The 23860-nt window shown below is 39.9% G+C and overlaps 1 protein-coding gene across 5 annotated transcripts in view; it reads left to right on the forward strand.

Annotated features, from left to right (window-relative positions):
• The window catches only part of ltk (leukocyte receptor tyrosine kinase), an 83977-nt gene that overhangs the window by 42037 nt on the left and 18080 nt on the right, over positions 1–23860 (forward strand). For 2 of the 5 annotated variants that reach the window (XM_047157594.2, XM_017477193.3), the window contains 13 exons: positions 408–557; positions 4959–5059; positions 5418–5578; positions 5772–5866; positions 7232–7324; positions 7496–7670; positions 10039–10189; positions 10460–10591; positions 10871–11027; positions 11562–11744; positions 14447–14545; positions 20723–20875; positions 21791–21904. In XM_047157594.2, the coding sequence (XP_047013550.1) occupies positions 408–557; positions 4959–5059; positions 5418–5578; positions 5772–5866; positions 7232–7324; positions 7496–7670; positions 10039–10189; positions 10460–10591; positions 10871–11027; positions 11562–11744; positions 14447–14545; positions 20723–20875; positions 21791–21904 (1764 nt within the window). Of the gene's footprint in view, positions 1–59; positions 88–407; positions 558–4958; positions 5060–5417; positions 5579–5771; positions 5867–7231; positions 7325–7495; positions 7671–10038; positions 10190–10459; positions 10592–10870; positions 11028–11561; positions 11745–14446; positions 14546–20722; positions 20876–21790; positions 21905–23860 lie in introns of all 5 variants that reach the window. The other 3 variants (XM_047157597.2, XM_047157595.2, XM_047157596.2) reach the window with 3 other exon arrangements.

The raw sequence follows: 23860 nt of genomic DNA on the forward strand, positions 1-23860 counted from the left end.
TGGTAAATTTCAGGTTAATGATCATAGCTTTTGTTTTGTTTTTGTACACCGTTCAACAGCAGAGGATGGCATATCAACAGACACAAAGTAAATATGAATTTTTGCAGTTAACTTGTTTATTGAAGTACCAGTGCTAGACTAGTGACTCATGGGAGATTAGAGTTAATTACCTCTCCATGCTGTTGTGGGTAAAGCAGGAGCATGACCATGTCTATACAGTGAGACCATGTCATGAGTGAAACAGTTCAACATCTCTTTATCTTTAGAACAAAATGCATATTTTTTTTTTTAGAACATTTGGTTCATGGACAATTGATAATAAATCTGTTTGATTGCATGACTGGTTACTGTTAATGTCTAGAACTGTATGTCCTATTCTTAAAACTATATGTTGCTTGTATTCACAGATAATTTGCCATTGGGGTCATACTGTTCATTTGAGTTAGGCTCCTGTGGGTGGACAGTCTCTAATACACAGTTTTCTTGGAACCTGGCCAGTGGAGAACAACTATCCAGAAGTACCGACCTTTTAGGAACAACACTCCAAAACACTCAAGGTGAAAACGTAACCTCAATGCAGAGAACAGTTGGGGTTACAATATTTTTTCTTGTATAAATATATTAATTTCATTATATTATAAAGAACCCAATTATAACCTATATAACTGATCAATTATACCCTTACCAAAATTCAGATATTTAAAGTACTGCTGATTTTTCAGAGCTTCATGTCTTTCATCCCAGAGAGTTCGAAAAATAACTACTTTGAGAAATTACAGGCTTGTCCCTGACAGCATCTATTGTAGGCTTTATTTTTATCATCATGCATAACCAGTGTTGATGCCCGTTTACACTAGCCTATAAATGGTGTTAATGTCAAAATGTTAATCTCTTATATTTTAAACAGGATTAAGGGGTTAAGCACACCGATAATTGCAATCAGGTTAGCCTGGCTCAAAAGGCTACTAAAGACAAAACTGCACTTGATTATGTCATGAGTAAAGGATGACTTTTGTCACAATATTTTATATCCATAATATCATAGTCTCTCAACTCTTGCAAGACATATGTGTGTAAAGAATTGCTCTTTTTGGATGCTGTTGTTCTTGCTTGCATGGACGGTTATAGAAGGTCACAAAAGAGTTTGCATTTCTCAGGTTGCATGTAAAATGGAAAGGTTATATGTGGCTAGTCATTTATGACTATTTTCAGTCATAAATTCCACCGATGGAACTTTCCCAACAAATGCATTGTGCTTTTAAAATAACTAATGGCACATTTTACTTGCATGCTGTGTAGATACCAAACGGAATTCTCAATTACTGAACTGTTCTTTGGACATAGTCTTAGTGATTTAAGAGAAGGCTGGGAGAGCTTAAATAAGACGTATCTTTATGTTGGCAGGCTAAAGGAGCACAGCTGTTTAGTTTATGGCTGACTGGTATCCAGCTGTGTAATTCCAGCTGAGTGCTATGCATCCTTGGAATGATCAACATTTGCCTTTCTGTAAAATGTGGTGTATGTATAGAAAATTGTACATTCTTCCCAATTATCTAATTATAATTTTAGAGTTATATGGTTCTCTCTGGTTTTGAAAAATCTGGAAATGGTTTTGAATTTCAGCTGGGAAACTCTAAGGTAGTTTATTCCTCATGACTTATGTTTTTAAAATACTGTAAAATGTAATAGACGAGACATTCTGCAAAAATCACACGAAACACTGTCCTCCTCCCAAAAACATTTTTTTAAATGTGTAAACAGGCAGGTAAAACATGAAGTTGAGTACTTGCAGACACAATTAACATAACAGCTTATCAGCATGATGATGTTCAGTCAGTTAAAAATGGAGACCATAATGTTTGCACTGCGAAAATTTTTATATTTATGTGAATTAATTTTTCAAAACAATATATTTCTCTTTTGCAAAGCAATGGGGACCCAATCTTAGTAATATACATTAAATAATCAAGTATTTAAACCTTTACTATTTTACGCATTTATTTAAAATATATTCATTTTGTATTAACAAAGACAAATAATTCAGCTTGTAAAAAATCGCTAACTAGCTAAATCCATGCATGGGATATAGCAGAAACGGTCGCCACTCCCTGACCATTGTGGCTCAGCAACAAATGCAAACTCAGGACTATCCATATCCTGGCACAGCGTTTGTGTGTCACCTTCCCATCAAATAAAGAGTTTCACATTATTGTAAGGTGAACTGAATGACACAAGTAGGGAAATACTACTTAAATTTAAATGAACTTTCAAACAGTGGCAGCATGTGAATACTTTACTGTTTAGTAAAAATAAAGATGAGTACATTTTTACTGAATAGCTGCCCATGCTCCCAAACAAACATAGCCATGTGTGCCAGGACGCTAATATTTATTGAAGATACTGAGGAGTTTGAGTCCCAACTGTAACAGATGACTTTAAAAACACGCACAAGCAGGTATGGAGCTGAATTTCAAATGTCTTCCAACGGTGTTCTTGAGAGCACTACATAAGACATACAGTTCCATTTTGTAGATTCCCTTTAAAGGTGCTTCTGGTAAGATTGGCGTCCCTTCTTCCTTTTCATAGTCTTCTGACAAGAATTTCATATCTTTCATATTTTAAGTCAAATGGTATATTCCGGAATTAAGTATCATTTGCCATGTACGCTGAGGATGTCCCTACTGTAATAATGGTTTCAAACTAGGAAGTGAAATACACACAGTGACACATTCCAATACAGTTATGCGGGCGGCTGTGGCTCAGGTGGTAGAGCAGGTTGTCCGCTAATCGTAGGGTTGGGGGTTCGATTCCTGGCCCATGTGACTCCGCATGCTGAAGTGTCCTTGGGCAAGACGTTGAACCCCAAGTTGCTCCCGATGGCAAGTTAGCGCCTTGCATGACAGCTCTGCTACCATTGGTGTGTGTGTGAATGGGTGAATGAGAACCAGTGTAAAACGCTTTGGAACGGCTAAGGTTAAAAAAAAAGCATTATATAAGTACAGACCATTTACCATTTAGGAAATATGCAGTCATGTGAAAAAATAAATACACTCCATGGAAATTGTTGGCTTTTTTGGCATATTTGGACAAGCAAACATTTGGTCATCTTTGAAACAGTGCCTATTAATAAGGTTGATAAACTTGAATAAAACCACAAGGAAAAGGAGCTTTTTCAATCATTTATTCAAAAGAAATATCAGTAGATGTGATATTCTTCTGTGGAAAAAGTAAGTACACCCTTGGAATCAGAAGCTAGTATTGCACCTTTAGCAGAAATAACTTCTTGTAGGTGTTTTACATAATTGTCCACCAGGCTTGCTGGAATTTTTGACCACCCTTCCATGCAATATTCTTTCAGTTGCAAGATGTTTGAGGGTTTTCTTGCATGCAGTACCCATTTCAAATCCCCCCCAAAGCATTTCAGTAGGATTCAAGTCCGGGCTTTGACTAGGCCATTCCATAACTTTCCAGTTCTTATTTTTAGTCATTACTTGGTGGATTTGCTAGTGTGCTTAGGATCATTATCTTATTAAAAAGTCCACTTTGAGTTTAACTTCAACTTTGGGACAGATGGCCACACATTATCTTCAAGCACTCTTTGATATTATACAGAATTCATAGTTGACTTAATGAATGCAAGCTGTCCAGTAATTGAGGCAGTGAAGCAACCCCAAACCATAACATTTCCACCACCGTGCTTCACAGTTGGTATGAGGGGCTTCTCCTGAACAGCTGTCTTTGGTCACTTCCAAGCATGTCTGCTGTTACTGTGGCCAAACAACTCTATCTTTGATTCATCTGTCCAGAGCACATTATTTAAAAAAGTACTGGTCTTTGCCTATATGTTCACTGGCAAACTGTAGTCTTGCAAAGGTTTTTTCATGGCATGCCTCCCATGCTGGTCAAATTGGTGCAATCTCTTTCTGATTGTAAACGAATCCACTTTGACACCAACATTTGCGAGACTTACTAACAGATCCTGTAATGAAATTTTGGGGTTCTTGGAGACTTCTTTTTGAATCAGACGGTCTGCTATTGGGCTGAATTTGCTGGGATCGTCAGTCATGGACAAAATGGCAGTCATTTGAAATTTGCACCATTTGTAGATTATTTTTCTTTTAGCGGAGTGATGTATTTCAAATAATTTAGAGGTCTTTTTAAATCCCTTGCCAGACCCATAGGCATGCACAACCTTTTTTCTGAAGGCCTTATGGAACTCTTTAGATCTTGGCATGATGACACCACACATCTCAATAACAAAGGGAACACCAGACACTAAATATGAGAGGGGCATAAATAAGACAGATTCCACCTGCATTCCCTAAGCAGCTTCTAATAACTGGCTCCCAATTTTGAACACCTGATTCTAATTCTATGGTTTTGATGGTGTTATAAATGTAGGGGTGTACTTACATTTTCTACGTGACTGATCTGTTTTTGTTCATTTAAAATGTGAAAATTACTACAAAATATCACCTTTATTAGTAGACACTGTTTCAAAGAGGATCAAATGTTTGCTTGTCCAAATATGTCAAAAAAAAAAAAAAAAAGCCAACAATTTCCCTGGGGTGTGCTTATCTTTTCGCATGACTGTAAGCACATTTGGAATGCCACTCAACCAATCAAATTAGTGGTCTGGAACTAACTGTTGAATAATACTGTTTCAGCTATAGAATTTTGCACTTTTTAACATTTAAATGCTGTTTCATTTTACTTCATTTTCTTTAACGTGCACTAATAAAAACTACTATTGTTATATTGCATAAAACTAGAGGGTGGTCTTTAGGACCCTACAAATTCAAGTTTATACTCAGTTCTCTGTTTTAGAAATACAGTATATTAAAACCTTCCAGCATTTACATGTAACACAAGTGTGTAATTCATGCATACTGTATATACAATCTTTGCAAATAAATAACTTTCTATTTCTTGCCTGCTCTTTTCTGTTCTCTCCTTAGGACACTTCTTGTTCTTGAAGGTCAGAGGAATTGCTAATGGAGATGAAGCATCAATTTACAGCCCAGCTCTTCCTGTGACTCTGTCTAAGCAGGATTGTCAGGTGAAAATTCTGAATGGCTATCTTTCTCACCAGTAAGAATGAAATTTATCTTATTCAAGGCTTCCAGTGTGATGCATTTAAAGTGCCATTTAGACCAATTTTCAGATTTCCTTCAAATTACATTCATGATTTGTACACAAGGTCAGCTTTTAGATATTTCCTGTGTGGCTCTTTCAACCATTTTATGGTTGAAACCTATGCTGGGTATGCTCTCATATTTCAGGACACTAATGGCTATGTTTGACAAGTCTGAGGTCATTACTCTAAACTGTGTTTTTCAGATGGTACATCCTGGGAATGCTCTGAGGTTCATTTTTCCTTCTATATTGTTGATCCATTTCTACTGTTTTCTGTGTAGTTGCACTTCTCCCTGTATCTGTATGGGGATTTTAATGGCACTGTGCGTCTGTCGGTGGTAGAGAATGGTTCTTCAGTGACCCCTTTAGTGTGGGAGAGGGCTGGACATTGGAAGGACAACTGGCAAGACGTCACTTTACAGATCACTGACCTCCTAAATAGGTGAAGAAATGATGATTTTTTTTTGTTTGGCAAACACTGAAATAAATTAAACAAATTGAATACTCTGAATACACACATTTTGAACAGAATTATGTATGACTTGTGCATAAACACCTCAATATTACCAAACATTAAACGCTTGACTTTGGTTTTAATCCGTTAGCTTTATTTGTTTTATTTGTTTTGACTGTAGGTTCCATCTGAAAGTGCATGCCCAGTGGGCTGCTGACTCAGAAGCAGACATTGCGCTGGATGATATTTCTTTAAGTGCAACATGTTTTGACACAGGTGACCTTTTTTCCACCCACACACGTGCTACATAACTGTTACACCCCTGCCAAGAGCAAATTGCTGTTTGTGCATTAGATAGTTATGCTCAGACATGGAGGAATCGAATGTAATCCTACGCATTGCTGTAAATTTCCATTCTGTGCATCATTTGTTTTTGACCAGCATTAATGTACGCCCACCGTCCACTTTATTAGGAACACTGTACACCTGCACATTCATGCAGTTATCTAATCACTCAATCGTGGCAGCAGCGCAATGGGAAAAAAATCATGCAGATACAGGTCAAGAGCTTCAGTTTACACAGTATGGTGTGAAAACCAAAATGACATCCTGTTTGTGGAGGGTGTGCAGGCTGAAACACATTCAGTATGTTTACATGGACAACAATATTCCGATATTAACCCGATTAAGACAATACTCCGATTAAGAAACTAGCATGTAAACAGCGATTATTGATTACCTTAATCCGACTTGAAGTAAACACAAATGGAATTAAGACATGTAGAGTATTCCTGTTTTAGTCACATTATTGAATTGCATTATAGACATGTACACACCGTAATCACACTATTAATATTGTGTGGGAGTTTTGACTATATTTTGTGACAGGACGCGTACACACACAGCAGTGCTCAACCATTCAACGGCAAACGAGAGCAAGGCTGCATCTGAAAACACGTACTTACCTGATATATAGTAGGTGGGACATGTATTTCGGCTACCATATAGAAGGTAAGTATGCAGTTTGGGACGCAGCCCATGGCTTCAAGCAGTCATCTGTTTGCACATATAGCATGACAAATAATTAACTGCATTTAAAGCCTATGTAAAATTAAAAATGAAACACCCAAAACTGTATACGGTATCATAACGAAGATGAACTGTATGTTGATATGTGAAATTCTGGAGGGAACATCGGGCGGCGTGGCATGGAGGGGACGTAATGATGTATGCCGGTAATCGATCTATGTTCTATAACATGTACAACAGGAACATGAAAGGAATATTCTAAAAGCAAGTCATGTAAACACCTTAATCAGGATATTGTCTTATTCAGAATAATGTCAATAATTAGATTATTGCTGTCCATGTAAAAGTAGTCAGTGTTAATGAGAGAGATCAGAGGAATGACCAGACTGGCCTGAGCTGACAGGAATAATCTCTTCTCCATGATCTCTTATATAATTTATATTTTATCTTCAGGCCAATGCACTTCAGAAATCTTATTTTATGCTTTTGCGATGGTGCATTATTTGTGATCATGGAAAATTTGTGGTCTTGAAGGTCGGAAAAGGTTGACCCAAATGCTACAACCTGTTTAGTTTTGTTCTGGGTCTTTCACTGTCTCTCTGATCTAATCAGATCTAAAAGCTCTGCTTCTTGGCCGTCAACATGATTTGGACTCCATCAGCCAGTTAGACTTCCTGAGTCCTCTTCCTGAACCTTCTGCCTCAGGTACAGTGTTTTACTCTGCTTGTATGACAAATTCATAGTACATTTAATGGTCTTTGATTGTTTAACATTCTTAAACCTAGTTCACTTTTTGAGCCATAAACTTGTTACAGTATATACAAATGAGGCACACGTGAACCACAAAGAAGGAGACAGTTAATGTTGCTTTTTCAGAGGTGTCTCAGATTACATGGTTGTTCACCTCATGTGGTGCCAGTGGACCTCGGGGCCCTATTCAAGCACAGTGTGACAGTGCCTATCGCAACACCAACGTTAGTGTGCTGGTGGGAAAAGAAGGCCCTCTCAGAGGTGTTCAGATGTGGAAGGTGCCTGCTACCAACAGATACAAGTAAGTGTTCATCAAAGTCCCTTAAAGGCTGCTGTGGAAAAAAACTTCAGAAGAAGTCATTGTGAAGATTGGATTAATTTCCGAAAATATTTTCATGTTTTCATTTTACATATTGTGACGATAAATCAAATATGATTTGATTTGATCAATCAAATATGACAGTTCAAACTTTGCCTGTTTGAACAAATGAATGCATTTAATTTGCACATCTCTTCACATGTCAAGTTACCACAATATATACCACAATTTAGTGATCACCTTCATTACTGTCAGATACAAAAAAAAAAAAAAGATACAAAAAAAAAAAAAGATTCCTGCACTGATGTAGGTGGTTTGTAACCCCGCTCCTACCTGGATCCAAAAGAATTCGGACCTATCCCAGCCACTACCACAGAAAATTTGAGCAATCCTGCCCATTCTTACATTTGTTTTTGCAGCCATTATACATTTGTCATACTGTTGTTGGTGCTGTTTCAGATGTTGGAACAAATTAGTTGTGCTGCTGTGTGACATGGCAACTTGGAATTTGCATATTTTATTAAGTACCTCATTCTGATCAACGTCACTGAACAGAAATCCAAACAACAGATGTTGCGTTTTATTTCTTTTTTGCACCAATTCAGCGTTTGCTTGTCCCTTTGCAACCATGTCATAATTACCAGCTAGCTAACACTTCAAACTGGTTCACACTTTATAGCCATCTGATCATGCACCACACACATTGCCTAAACAGATACTGATTGGTCATCTGTTTTATTATGAGGCTTACATGTGCACGGAGCATGTGTAGAGTACACAGCATAGAGAATAGGTTGTCACTTTCACAAATGTATCTATACATTAAGTCAATTAAATTGCAGCCTTTTGTGGTTATATTATCTCACCGGATCAAAACCGTGATTGCAATTCAATTAATTTTGCCACCTTAAAAATGAGTAAACCACAGTGACCCTGACCAGGATAAAGCAGTTACTGAGGATAAAGGAATGCAAGCATCAGACCTCTCCCAGTACTCTCCAATGTTAACCTATGTGGTCTCTTATCATCCTATGTACTACCACCCACTCCTGCCAGTGTGGGAGTAAAAGCCACTCGTTCGAGTGATTTTTTTTTTTTGGGTCCCATGAGATCTTGGTCCTGATGCACACTTGTGGATTTTTTTTGTACCTTTTGTTACTCCCTCATCTACACACCATATAGACAGTGAGTGCTTACTCACTGTAAGCTTAAGAGGAATTGTTACAGTAAACAGGTTTTGTGAGTGTTTTGGAAGTTCCAAACAGAGCCATGCCCCTTTGCCTATTCATGCTGTTTTCTGTTTACACACACACACACACACACACACACACACACACACACACACACACACACACACACACACACACATACACACACACACACACACACACACACACACTAGAAGTACTAGACAAGTTTCACAGACTGTAGGGCATAGAGGAATCTGTTTCTGCTCTCTATGTAAGATGGTTTCTACACTAAGCCTTTGAAGTGATTTTCTATAATTGCCCGGCTAGCACTGTGTACTAAGACATGCCAGAGAGGCTGAGGAAGAGTGAGAAACTAGCTCGAAAGAAAGACAGATGGCTGGTTCTTTGCTCTTAATAATTAGCCATTGAGCTTTAAACACTGTGAGTTGAACCCCCTGTTAAAAAAAGAGTGTTGTCATTTGAAAAACTGGCAGGTGACTAATACAGCTGATTTCCACTTACTCATTCATTAGTTTCAAGGCATTTTAACATGGGTTGCATAATTATGTTTAAGTGCCCTAAGCCACAGCTGAAATTAATCACAAATGTTTGGATTCCCCCAAGATAGTATACACGTTACTCTTGCTGATTTTTTCTGTCTGTAAATATTGCTGAATAATAGATGTAGCAGACATGAGTGTAGGAGAATAGCAGAGAGAGAGTCTGTCAAGATTTTTAAAGCTGTATGCCCAAATTAGATTATCATACACAGGTGCCTTGGGGAGCCTGGAGCCTATCCCAGGGGATTTGGGACACAAAGTGGGGGACACTCTGGATGGGGTGCCAATCCATTGCAGGGCACAATCACACACACATTCACATGCACTACGGACAATTTGGACATGCCAATCAACATACAACGCATGTCTATGGATTGGGGGAGGAAACCGGAGTACCCAGAGGAAACCCCTGAAGCATTTGGAAAACATGCAAAATCTGCACAGACAGTGTGACAGTGGGAATCGAACCTCCAACCGTGGAGGTGTGAGGCAAACGTGCTAATCACAGTGCAAATATATTAGAATGCTAAAAATGTGAATGTGAAAATTTTTTATAGTTTATCAAATAGTTTATAAATACCCTGGCAACCTCCTTCTCAGGATCTCCGCATATGGAGCTGCAGGAGGCAAAGGGGCAAAAAACCATAACAAACGCTCGCATGGTGTCATCATTTCAGCCATCTTCACACTGGAGAAAGGAGACATCCTATACCTCCTGATTGGTCACCAGGGGGAAGATGCTTGCCCAGGGGTGAGCATAGCTGCAAAACTATAGCAGACGTAGTAGCAAATATATAATCCAGACACTGTAATACTCTGCTGTTTCAAGGTCTCTGTTGGTTTAAATGATAGCATGGTTGTTTAAAGTGGAGAATATTTATGTTTGAAAGCTAAATATAGTGTCCCTCACTCCTTATATTATAGGTATTATTGGTACAAATTTGGATTGTCCTTGACATTCTCATCTCTCCACTCTCATCTGTCTTTCTTGCATTTTTTTTTGTTTTGTGTTTTCTTGCAGAGGAACCCTCTGACTCACAAGGTCTGCTTAGGTGAGTCATCTGTGATTGAGGACCGGTTCGAAGGTGATGGAGCTGATAAGGAATGGGCTGGGGGTGGAGGCGGTGGTGGGGGCGCCACATTCATTTTCCACGTAAGCTTCATACTTTTTCTTTCCAGTCTACTCTTTCCTATCATGAGCACATCCCTTTAGAGTGGTGACGGTGTGTAAAGGAAACCATGTGGACCGCAGTCTTTAACATAATATGCATGTCTACAGCATTCTTGGGACATATTGAAAGCATTTGAAGTCATCAGAACTGGGCCACAGCTGGAAGTCGGGGAAGGTCTGGGATGATAACAGTGGTTTATGTTGTTCTTTGATGAAAATCAACTCTTTTTTTTTCCGGTGGTGGGGGGGGTCCTGGTGCAGATGGAGAACGGGGAGCCGGTGCCTCTGCTGATAGCAGCAGGTGGAGGAGGGAAGGCGTATCTGGAGCAACCTGAGAGCAGTTTGGAACAGATCCCTCTAGAACAGTATGAGAACGACACGTTGGCCTCTGGGGTCAATGGCAGAACTGGAGCCGCAGGTCTTCATCTAACTTTTTACCTCCTAGACAGGCTGAATGTTTCCAATTACCACTTTCCAGCAGAAAATCAATAGTTATTTCACTTAAACTTGTTGAAGTGACCAGTGAATTACTAGGAATTTTAAAAACTACACTTTAAACTTGGAACGCTTTTCTGCAATCTCGTTAGGTGTGACATTTCTCAGATATATGTCAGATTTCAGAAGCTTAGCTGTTTTGTCTGTGCTGTTGAAAACGTTTTTTACTTGGAAGATATTTTTGTTTCCATTTCCTGTGGGTTCGTAGAAGATGCTTTTAAACTTTTAATTATATGAAATTACCAAATCACCGCTTGAGATCTGCGGCATGACAAGCAATCCATCAGTCTGAAGTTTAGGAATGTATTTAGGCACAGTCCCTTATAGTGTATTTTGAGAAGAGGGTATTTGTTGACCAGTTACTGCAACATCAACTGAATTCACTAACCAATGGACTTGTCAAGTGGTTTAGAAAAAGGTAGTCATTCAGTGGAATGGTGTGTGTGTGTTTCTAAAGGAGGGGGAGGTGGTTGGAAAGACTCCTCTACTCATGTGTGGGCAGGAAAATCTCTGTTTGAAGGGGCAGAAGGTGGCTCACCTTGCCCCCAGGCCCTGTCTAAATTTGGCTGGGTGACGTTTGGAGGGTTTGGAGGAGGAGGAGGTTCCTGCACTGCTGGAGGAGGTGGTGGAGGATACAGAGGTTAGTGTATTGATTTAGACACAATATCACTAATCACATACTGATTTGCACACTGACATATTTTGTGATAATGTATGTGTAACTGCCTGTTTAAAGACCTCTACATGGTAAATACAGTGCATCCGGAAAGTATTCACAGCGCTTCACTTTTTCCACATTTTGTTATGTTAAAGCCTTATTTCAAAATGGATTAAATTTCTTATTTTCCTCAAAATTCTATAAACAATACCCCATAATGACAACGTGAAAGAAGTTTGTTTGACATCTTTGCAAATTTATTAAAAATAAAAAACAAAAAAGCACATGTACATAAGTATTCACAGCCTTTGCTCAGTACTTTGTTGAAGCACCTTTGGTACCAATTACAGCCTCAAGTCTTTTTGAGTATGATGCTACAAGCTTGGCACACCTATTCTTGGGCAGTTTCTCCTATTCTTCTTTGCAGGACCACTCAAGCTCCATCAGGTTGAATGGGGAGCGTCGGTGGACAGCCATTTTCAGATCTCTCCAGAGATGTTCAATTGGGTTCAAGTCTGGGCTCTGGCTGGGCCTCTCAAGGACATTCACAGAGTTGTCCTGTAGCCACTCCTTTGTTATCTTGGCTGTGTTCTTAGGGTCGTTGTTCTGTTGGAAGATGAACCTTCGCCCCAGTCTGAGGTCCAGAGTGCTCTGGAGCAGGTTTTCATCAAGGATGACTCTGTACATTGCTGTTCATCTTTCCCTGCATCCTGACTAGTCTCCCAGTTCCTGCTGCTGAAAAACATCCCCACAGCATGATGCTTCCACCACCATGCTTCACTGTAGGGATGGTATTGGCCAGATGATGTCTGGAGCCTGGTTTCCTCCAGACATGATACTTGCCATTCAGGACAAAGAGTTCAATCTTTCGTTTCTCATGGTCTGAGAGTCCTTCAGGTACTGTTTGGCAAACTCCAGGTGGGCTGCCATGTGCCTTTTACTGAGGAGTGGCTTCCGTCTGGCCAATCTACCATACAGGCTTGATTGATGGAGTTCTGCAGAGATGGTTGTTCTTCTGGAAGGTTGTCTTCTCTCCACAGAGACACGCTGGAGCTCTGTCAGAGTGACCATCGGGTTTTTGTTCACCTCCACGACTAAGGCCCTTCTCCCCGATCGCTCAGTTTGGCCGGGCGGCCAGCTCTAGGAAGAGTCCTGCTGGTTCCAGACTTCTTCCATTTACGGATAATGGAGGCCACTGTGCTCATTGGGACCTTCAATGCTGCAGAAATGTGTCTGTACCCTTCCCCAGATCTGTGCCTCGATACAATCCTGTCTCGGAGGTCTACAGACAATTCCTTGGACTTCATGGCCTGGTTTGTGCTCTTACATGCATTGTTAACTGTGGGACCTTATATAGACAGGTGTGCGTCTTTCCAAATTATGTCCAATCAACTGAATTTACCACAGGTGGACTCCAGTCAAGTTGTAGTAACATCTCAAGGATGATCAGTAGAAACAGGATGCACCTGAGCTCAATTTTGAGTGTCATGGCAAAGGCTGTGAATACTTATGTACATGTGCTTTTTTTGGTTTTTATTTGTAATAAATTTGCAAAGATTTCAAACAAACTTCTTTCATGTTGTCATTATGGGGTATTGTTTGTAGAATTTTGAGGAAAATAAGGAATTTAATCCATTCTGGAGTAAGGCTGTACCATAATGAAATGTGGGGAAAGTGAAGCGCTGAGAATACTTTCCGGATGCACTGTATTGGAGTTTACTGTGTTACAAACAATATTGGGTTTACTGTAGTTTCTGGACTCTAAAGGACATCTTTTGCATTTTAGAAGGTGCAGCAACATAAAAGTTTTTGCAATCATTTTCTAATATGGCCATTTGTTAGGACCACCAACAAAGTGCTCTGCATGAAGCACAAATTTAAAAGCTCAGGACTGATGAGAAAATGCAAGTTTAGTAACGAAGATAATGTGTAAATGAAATTCTTATTAAGTAAAGACTTTCATGTCAGAATAAATCGGTAGTGTGAAAGGCAGTAAAATGGCTGATATCCCATTTGATTACCAAGTGGTTTTAATGAAAAGACAGATGTGTACAGAATAAGCCATTTCTTACAAAAAAGACATGAAAATTCCAAAGCCACATTGGTGGAAATTAGCATTATTAGTATATCATAGACAAACAAATGATACCTTGTTTGATGTTAATGCTACAGGGTGTTATATATGCATGAAATACTAATACATAAACAGAGTGATTTAATATAAGTTCTGTGTCAATGACTTCAACCAGGAAACAACACAATGCTTAACTAACAGGACTAAAACCCAAATAAAACCCAGACAAAACCAATGGTCTCTGAATTGCAAATTTCAAATGCCTGTTGTATGAATGTGACATGAAATATAATATTGATACTGAATTTACTGTAGGTATGTGATTCTCACAACTTGTTGTCTCAAAATGTACATTACATAGGTGTCTTTGCAAATATGATTTGTATCTTTGTTTGTTTTTAAGTCAGTTACGAATACTATGACGTCTTTGTTTTATGCCATCAGCCATTATATGACTCATCAGTATATGTCAATACTTCCCACACATCTATCTGCTATTCATCTCAAAGCAAAAAGAAAGATTCCATATCAGAGAAAGGCTTTGAAATACATGTTTATGTTAAGGTGGCCTTGTTTTTGAGATGCTTTCACGCTTCACATTTCTATTAAGGTGGTGATGTGTCCAGTGCTGATGACCTCGCAGCAGATGGACAGGATGGCGTTTCTTTTGTCCACCCTTCAGGAGAGCTATTTCTGCATCCTCTGGCAGGTGCTGGAAACACACACTCTCTCTCTCTCTCTCTCTCACACACACACACACACACACACACACACACACACACACACACACACACACACACACACACACACACACACTCAAGCAGTCACACAAACAGACACACACACACACGCACACACAAGAAAACATGATATTTTTTGTACAGTGTGTAATAATAAAAAGCCTTATGTAAATTGACCCTAGCATCACAGTATCTGCTACAATGTCTGGAAGGTCAGAGTTATTTAGTGATTTACTACAGTGTGGTTGGTTGTCATAAATACATTTTTATAGCATTGTAGATTGTATATTTAGAATTTTTTTTTTAAACCCACCTTACATTGTTACTATACATTGACTTTCACAAAATTTTACATTAACTTATATGAATGGGCACCAAGAAAAGCTCCAGCCCCAATTCTGAAAAAGTTGGGACAGTAAGGAAAATTCTAATAAAAACGAGGAGTGATTTGTAAACAGAAAGTGTATAAAAACAAGGTATTTGATGCTGCACCTAATCAACTACGTCATTTTTTTAACATAAGCGTTTATTTTGAAATTGATGCATGCAACACATTCCAAAAATGTTGGGACAGGTGCAATTTAGGACTAATAGCGATGTGACCAGTATAAATAAGAAGGTGATGTGAAACAGTTGAGGCAATCATCTAATCATAGTATATAAGGAGCCTTCAAAAATGGATCTGGAAGAGGAGCCGGAGACGAGCGCTGCTCTAGCTCTTGGATTTTGGAACTTGCGTCGCGACTCCTCCTTCTGCTATAGAAAGTCAAAAAAAAAAACACACACACAAAAATAAAAAATAATAATTCCTCTCTGACTCCGAGGAGCCAGAAGGTTGTGCTAAAAACTGAGAGAAGCATATAAAGAGCTGCTTGGAGTGATTACTAAGGCTGGATGAGCTTTTTTCTCCCCAGTGAAATAAATCCCTCACACTGCAGAAAACTCCCCATTTTTTCCACAAGTGCATGACAAAATATCAGGCTTCTGGGGAAAAGCCATGCATAAACCATATTTTTAACCCCGTGATGTCGGATTATTCAGCCATCGTGGGGAATGAATGGCATGGCTATTTAGCCATGCTGAAGGTGGAGGAGGCGCTTGCAAACTACCACTCTCCATCGATGGCAGGTAATTTAGGGGGGTCGGCCTTGCCATCCATGGCATTGGTGGCCGAGGCCTATGCAGTATTGGGTCTTGTGGCTTGTGGGTCACGGCAGACAATGTCAGTGTTACAGGCCTACCAAGCAGACCTGCTGAGTGAGGTCGACATATGGCGGAATTCAGCCAGTTCCTTCCCTGTTGTGTCGAGTTCATCCGGACATCCACGAGTGGAGCCTGGGCCAGCGCTAGTGCGAGGGAGGAACAGAAAGCAAGTACGGCAGCCTGCCAACCCCTGCAGACAGCCAGGGGAACCGGGCAGCCACAGTCACGCCTGCTACTGGGCCTGATCTGAGAATGGTCATAAAGGCCAAGCAGACAAAAGAGGAGCGGTCCTGAGGGGCTGTGGAGGGATGTATCAGGGGACATGAGGTTGTTAGGGCAGTTAGCCCCCAGTGCTACTGTAGGGCCCCACCTAACCAAGGCTGTCCCAAGTTTTCAGCATTCTCTGGTCAGCGAGCTGTGACAGGGCAAAACAAGGTTACTGGGTCCAGTTCAGAGCTCGACACCCCCCCCCCCCCCCCCCCACATGTAGTAAACTACCTGGATGATTGGTTAATTCTAGCACGATCCAGGGAAATTGAGGTTCAACATAGAGATGTTGTTCTCACCCACAGGAAGAGCTTGGGGCTCAGGTTGAACCTCAGAAAAGTATGCTTTCTCCAGTGCAGTAGACAACTTTTCTAGGGGTTATAAGGATTCTACTACAACGAAGGCATTAATATCCACAACATACGTAAGGTCATTCCTATCAACGTTGAACAAGATAAAGCTGGATCTTGGCATTCCCTCCAGTCTCTATGAGAGACTGTTGGAACTTATGGCAGCAGCATTAAACATCATATCGTTGGGCCTATTGCACAAGAGACCGTTTCAGTGGTGGCTGAGAAGTTGGGGGTTTCGTCCAAGGATAAAACCTCTGAGAGTAATCAGTGTCACGCAGCGATGCCTACGTGCTCTGAGAATTTGGAAGTGTCCCCGGTTTCTATCCTTGGGTCACACTCTAGGGGTGTCTCCTTAGCACAAGACAGCTACCTCCCTCACAGGCTGGGGTGCGGACTTAGACGGCTGTCCAGCTCACGGTCTCTAGAGTTTTCCTCATCTGGAGTGGCATATAAATTGCCTAGAAATGCGGGCCATATTTCTAGCACTGAAATTCTTTCTTCCTCAATTTAGAGGTCACCATGTGTTTATAGACAACACAGCAGTGGTCTCATATATTGACCACCAGGGAGGATTATATTTGCGCCCCCTGTTCAGGCAGGCACAACTAATTCTTCTCTGGGCAGAAGGAAAGTTTTGTCAGCGAGTGCAATGTACATTCTGGGCAACTGGAATGTGCAGACAGACATCCTGCTGGGCTGAGGCCCAGGGATTGGTGGGTCCATCTACAAGTGGTGGAGTCCATATTAATGGAGGTTTGGTCAAGCGGGAGTGGCAACTCACAGCCCGCTGTGGTTTGCCCTTACTCCTCCTGCACCATTAGGGCTGGACGCCATGGTGCACATGTGGCCAAGGTCACATCTATATGCTCTTCCCCCAATCGCTCTGCTCCCACAAGTTCTAGCGAGAGTTCGCCAAGACAGTCTATGTCTGCTGCTAGTAGCACTTTATTGGCCAGTTCAAATATGGTTCTCAGAGACAACATCCCTGATAGACGGCACTCCTTGAGAGATTTCCATTCTCTGGGATCTACTGTCTCAAGCCGGAGGGCTGATTTATTACCCTCGGCCGGAACTATGGAAACTGTGGGTCTGGACCTGAGGGGCACCGGCTCATCGATTCTAGAATGTAGAATGCTAGAATGCCATCCATGACAAAATTGTATGCACTCAAGTGGCAACTTTTGTCTTGTGGTGTGAGGAACGTCAGCTAGACCCAGCTAACTGCGCAATAGCTACAGTCCTGGAGTTCTTACAAGGACGTTTCTCAGGGGGTTGGCTCCTCCTACAATCAGGGTTTACGTGGCCACCATTTTGTCCAGCCACGCCCCTATTGATGGAGCCTCTGTGAGGCAACATCCTCTAACAGATGCAGATGTGGTCCTGGAAGGTCTGTCAGCTGCCGCATTTGCCCATAGTGTCAGCCTCTGAGAGCTCCTGATTCTAAAGACAGCTCTTCTGCTGTCCCTGACATCTCTCAAGCCAGTAGGAGATCTACAAGCTCTCTGTTGCCCCTTCCTGATTTGACTTTAAACCTGGATTAGCCAAGGCCTTCCTGTATCCTAGGCCGGATTATATTCCTAAAGTACCTACATCTGCTGCCCAGCCAGTAGTGTTGCAGGCTTTCTGCCCTCCTCTGTTCCTCATACCAGAACAAGAGAAAATGCCGTCTGTGTCCAGTAAGGGATCTCTGTACTTACATTCACCGCTCCGGCCAGTGGCGTAAGTCAGAGCAGCTGCTGTTCATCTTTGGCGGCAATGGCAAAGGTGATGCTGTGTTGAAACAGCACATTTCTAATTGGATAGTGGAAGCTATCTCTATCGCTCATGAGGCACGCGGTCTTGCTACGCCTCTGGGTATAAGGGCTCATTCCACTAGGGGGGGTCACCTCCTCGAAGGCTTTGTCCAAAGGGGTATCCTTACAGGATGTGTGTATTGTGGCAGGGTGGTCTACGCTGCACAGATTCATTTGATTTTACAGCCTGGATATACATTCCGGCCCAGGCTCAAGTGTCTTGCAGTTACCCTCGGGCCTTTTTGAACAAGCTGTACACTCAGTATGACGGAGTGGGTATTCTCGTTCACACAGCATTCAGCTAACGCAATGTAAAGTTCCCTGTGAAAGGGAACGTCTGGGTTACGCATGTCAACCTGTTCCCAGAAAAGGGAATTTGACATTGCGTAGCTTTGTCATACTGTGGCATGACTGTGAATTGCATCTTTGCTTCAGATAATAGAGGCTGACGGCGCGGTTCACAGGTGTCGTTTATATATCACGCAACGCGCTTAATTGTCATGTCACCTGATCACAGCAGGCCTATAAATAGGCATGATGTTACACAAGCTTCAGATACCAGTCACGCGTGAGTGAGCTTCCCACAGCATTCAGCTAACACAACGTCTCATTCCCTTCTCAGGGAATAGGGTTACATGCGTAACCCAGACATTTTCAATATATTACAGGGTGAATATAATTTTCAAATGACTCCTTCGGGTTTTTTTTTTGTTTTTTTTCCATACTGTTCCAACTTTTTCGGAATTGGGGTTGTATTTCTGGCAACTCTTTAATATCACACATACTCTCACTCACTATCACCTCCCATCACACCCATACTCACATTTTCTCTCTCTCTCTCCATCTCACTCTCTCTCAGTATTTTTTTCTCCCTATCTTCCTCATCTACTTCATGTCATCTTATATCTTATCTCTCCTTCTCTCATATAGCACCAAGCCCAGCTGATTCTCCTCTGTCACTCCCTCACATTCTCATTAATCTCATTTTGACAAATATTTTTTCACTTTTACTGCTGTGGTAAATCACAATTTTGTGGCCATTTCAGGTTAAATCTGAACATAATCTGCAGCTAACTCCTTTATTAGGAATGCTGTGTATACAGGATGTGACCATTTCTAGTCTAATATCATATCATTATCATTCAGAATGTTTAAACATTTGGTGCTTGGTATGTACCAGTATTAAATTTTCATATCAAGGTAATTGTCTTAATTTTTTTTTTTATTATGGTTAGACAATTATGGTATGAAAAATATAAATATACTACACAGTGGTGGCTCATCCATAGCTGCAGGTGGGGCAGAGCCTCATCATATACAGTCCCCTCCAAGAGTGTTGGAATGGCTGGGTAATTATTTTGGTTTTGTTATGTACTGAAGACAGTTGGATTTGACATGAATGGATGAATGAGACGATAGATCTCAATTTCAGCATTCATTTCCTGATATTTAAATCTAGATGTGTTAAACAACTTAGAACATGGCACCTTTTCTTTGAACTATTTTTCATGTGATCAGAAACATTGGACAGGTGTTGCCCAGGTGTGACCTGTTAGATTGATTCTTTAAACAATTAATAATAGCTCTGAATGTCTGTTCTTGGTTTGAGCCCTGTGAAGACTGCATTTGTTGTTAAAAAGCATAAACCAACACGAAGACCAGAGAGCTGTATATAGGCTTGCTGTTCCAATACATTCCAATACATTCCATTATATATCAGCCTATCAACAAACGTTAATCCTCGTTTTTTTAGACTGAGTGACCAACGATTTTTTTTAAAGGCTGTTTGACAGATATAAGCCAGTGTTCTGTAGATTTGCTCGCCTTTCATGGGGAAGCATGCTCACTGCCCCATTTTGCTCCTTAGAGTTACTTAGCTTTTTCTCCTAGTAGTTAAAAATGGGAACTATAACAAGCACTATTAGAGGCCCATATGGGCACAAATCATGCTTCCCCATGCTCAAGGGAGGAGCAGAGGACTGTATAGTTAATGACGGGGTTGCCAGGATTGTGTTGTTTACTCAGAACTGGTCTTGTTTAAAAATTCTCCATGGCCACCAAGATCTTGATTTATAGCAACCAATCTGAAATTTAATACGCTTCTGCAAACAAAAGCAAAGTGCAGGCAGTGTCTATGATGTACAAAACCATTTCTATTGTAAGATATATTACAAAGATTATGAGAGGGAAAGGGGAATTGTGGAGTGGATTCTCAGAAACGTGTGTGCACCATGGTGAATTTGTTTCCAAGAAAAGGATGACAAAAAGACAAAGAATGTGTCTCCTTTTTCCAGTGCCTGAATTTTTTTTGGGATAGTTTCAGGTCATTTGTGTGGCTTTTGAGAGGTAGTTGGCTTGGAAATTTTGATTAAATATGGTAACTGGTAATGCTTATAACTCTCCTGTGTATACCTTGTGACGTGGCATATCTGTCATACTGAATGCCAAATAATAACACCTATGCAATATAATATCACAAAAGTATTTTGACAGCTTGAGGTGTTGCTCTGTGTCTCTGTTCTGCCTTCAGTCATGGAGAGTCATGGAGAAGCTGAAATTGAAGTGCACCTGAACTGCAGCCACTGTCAGACTCAGAGCTGCAAACGTGATGAAGATAGCAGGTTCATCATTTGCCGGTGTCATAACGACGAGATTCTTTCTCCAGACAATGTCAGCTGTATAGGTAAATAAGCATGACAGACCATTTTTCCCCAAAAGCAATGCAATTTGCATATTACCTACAATGGATACATAATATGTGAGGGGGGGGGGGGATTATATGATAGGATGTGCTGTTCTAGGAAAATAATCCACAGTAGAGAGGTGTAATGCCGTTACAACCATAAAGTGGATTATTTTCCTATAACACTGTGTCCTAAAGGGTTTTATTCCTCTTATACCACTGTGATTTACAAAAAAATTATCAATACTTTTTAGTTTTTTATAGTTACATTTATATGTGATATGTGTGATATCCATGGGCAGACTGAACGACTGAAGTTACAGCTTTACCGCTGACTGTTACAAAGCACGGACAACTTCTATAAATGTTCAATAAATGTCTATTTACAGAAAGCTTCAGCATATTAATGTTTATATATTTTTCTTTGTTACATAATACTTCTCCATAAACTGTTTATTATTAGCCTTAGATTATGTAAATGAGCTGCTGTTATACAAATGATAACACATTAGAACAAGCAATTTAATATTTATCATTTGAATTACAGCCAGTAATACTGTCAGAGCTGTGCTGTTAGAGGGAATTCATCCACACCTTCGGATTTGAGAAACAGCATTGTGGTATAAATGTGTAGAATCCATAATATAATTGTCACTATATATTGTGAAGATGATATACAGATTCGTGTAATTTTAATAGAAATAATTCAGCTGTAATATATCTATTGTCTTAAATTGACATGTATGGTACATTATTAATGCATTTATTTGTAGGGACAATATCTTTTTTTTTTTATCTTTTTTTTTTAGGAAAAATCTGCTAAATGTTCAAACTTTTGTTCTCGATTATGGAAGATTTACTGTGAACTTTCTTACTTTCTTTGATCTATCTCTTTCTCCATACTTAATCCCTCAGCAGAAACACAGGGTTCCATGGTCGCTGGACACCCATCCTTGTCTCTGATAGTGGCGGTGGTGGCGTCCGCTGTGGTGACGGGTGTTGTGTTGACCTGTGCTTGCCTCACTCTCAGTAAGAGACTCTTCCAGTTGTGCCTCAACTCCGTCCCCTCCACCTTCCACCGCCTCTGACTCTTTCTGCCCCTCCACCCATCTGCTTTCTCTACACTAATTATGTAATGATTCCTCAAGAGGAATAAGTCATCTATAGAGGAATCAGATGTTACAATATTTTTACATTTTTATTTTTATGTCAGCTTTAGGATTGCTAGATTTGGAGTTCCAAGTCAGATGGTAATAGAAATAGAACTAAAAAACAAAAGGAAAGAAAGAATGAAAGATGTGTGGTATTCAACACTTGACAATAGCTGTGCACAAACCCTGACATCCATTAAAAATTAAGAATGGGTTTTCTCTTTAACGACTTTACATGCTAGTTCATATGCTCAAAAGATCAAAATGACCTCCAAAATAAAATGATCTCAGACTATACTGAGATACATTTAAATAATGACCTTTAAAGGTCATGCAAAAAAGGCTTTTAAAACAAACATAAGTACATAGTAGCACAATAGCCGTGTGACCGTGTGTGCAAACGTGGCATAGTGGCATTTCAAACTGTGACTCAGTGAGGTGCATTGTGAAGAAGCTGTCATTAAGTGAGCCTCAATGTTTCATGCAAAGTGGACGAAATGTTTTAACCTTTTTACAACACACTCAAAATATATACATTATTTACCACATAATACATTAGTTAACATGAGCAAACCAAAAACTAAAACACTAATACAACATACATAATATTAACATTAACAATACTAATGTTCATATGAACTGTTTAACCAATTAAGCAATTAAACACCTGTATTAAACAGTGTTCATACAAACAATTAGTAAATTAAAGTCCAAAATGACCAATATAATTAGTACCTTAATGCAGTTTGTATGTGTTAGCTGGTGAAATTTAGACAAAGGTATGCTATATATATTTATGATTATAATTATATAAAAACTTACCTGAAGACCAGTAAGTTATCAACATTTAGTGACATGCTTTTATACATATTTTTAAACATTGATCAGATTCATTAACAGAAGTCAATATGTTAACAATGAAACAAATTTTACAGTACTTTATTGATTTATTGATGCTGAAGTTCATGGTTTGTTAATGTCAACTAATAGAGCAAATAATGCTAGTTAAAAAGGATTGTTAAGGGAATTGTAATGTAAAGCATTGCCAGGATAACTCATAAAATGAGCCTTTTGGATTCATGAGGAGGCATGGTGGCTTGCACCTCCAAGGCTGGGGGTTAGAATCCTGCCACCACCCTGTGTGCGCTGAGTTGCTTCTTCTCCCCGTGCTACAGGGGTTTCCTCTGGGTACTCCGGTTTCCTTCCCCAGTCTACAGACATGTGTTGTAGGCTGATTGGGATTTCCAGATTGTCATTGGTGTGCAATTGTGTCCAGGGCGTTCCACGCCTCATGCCCCAAGTTCCCTGAGTTAGGCTCCCTGCAATCCTGTGTAGGATAAGTGGTATAAAATTGTTTTGTTTTTTTCTACATCATAAAAAATTTAGACCATAAATTTCCTCATAAAATGTTGCAATCATTTTATTTTTGAAACTTTACAGAGAAAACCCATTACGCATTTCAGTAATTACAAAAGACTTTTTAAGAGCCAACTGCATACCCTTTATTGTGGCAATTATTGACAGCTTTGTATTTTAATAGTGTTTTTATTAACAATGTGTCAAAATAATTTTATTTACTAATTAAGCTGTTGTCAGATTCCAGGTGGCAGATGCAAGTACAAGGTTTTATTAAAGAAAACAAAAACATGGCTCATACAAAAAAAAAAAAGTATACTACATTCTTGAGACAACTGAGGTGCATTGCAACAAAAGCCTGGCAATGAAACACAGAGAAACCAGAACTTAAATAGAGTTACTAATTAGTAAAACACAAGACAGATGAGAGTAATCAGTGAGGCACATGGCCAGGTCATGTGACTTGCAGGGCTGCTGG

The sequence above is a fragment of the Ictalurus punctatus genome, chromosome 9 (assembly GCF_001660625.3).
Source record: "Ictalurus punctatus breed USDA103 chromosome 9, Coco_2.0, whole genome shotgun sequence".
Taxonomy (NCBI): domain Eukaryota; kingdom Metazoa; phylum Chordata; class Actinopteri; order Siluriformes; family Ictaluridae; genus Ictalurus; species Ictalurus punctatus.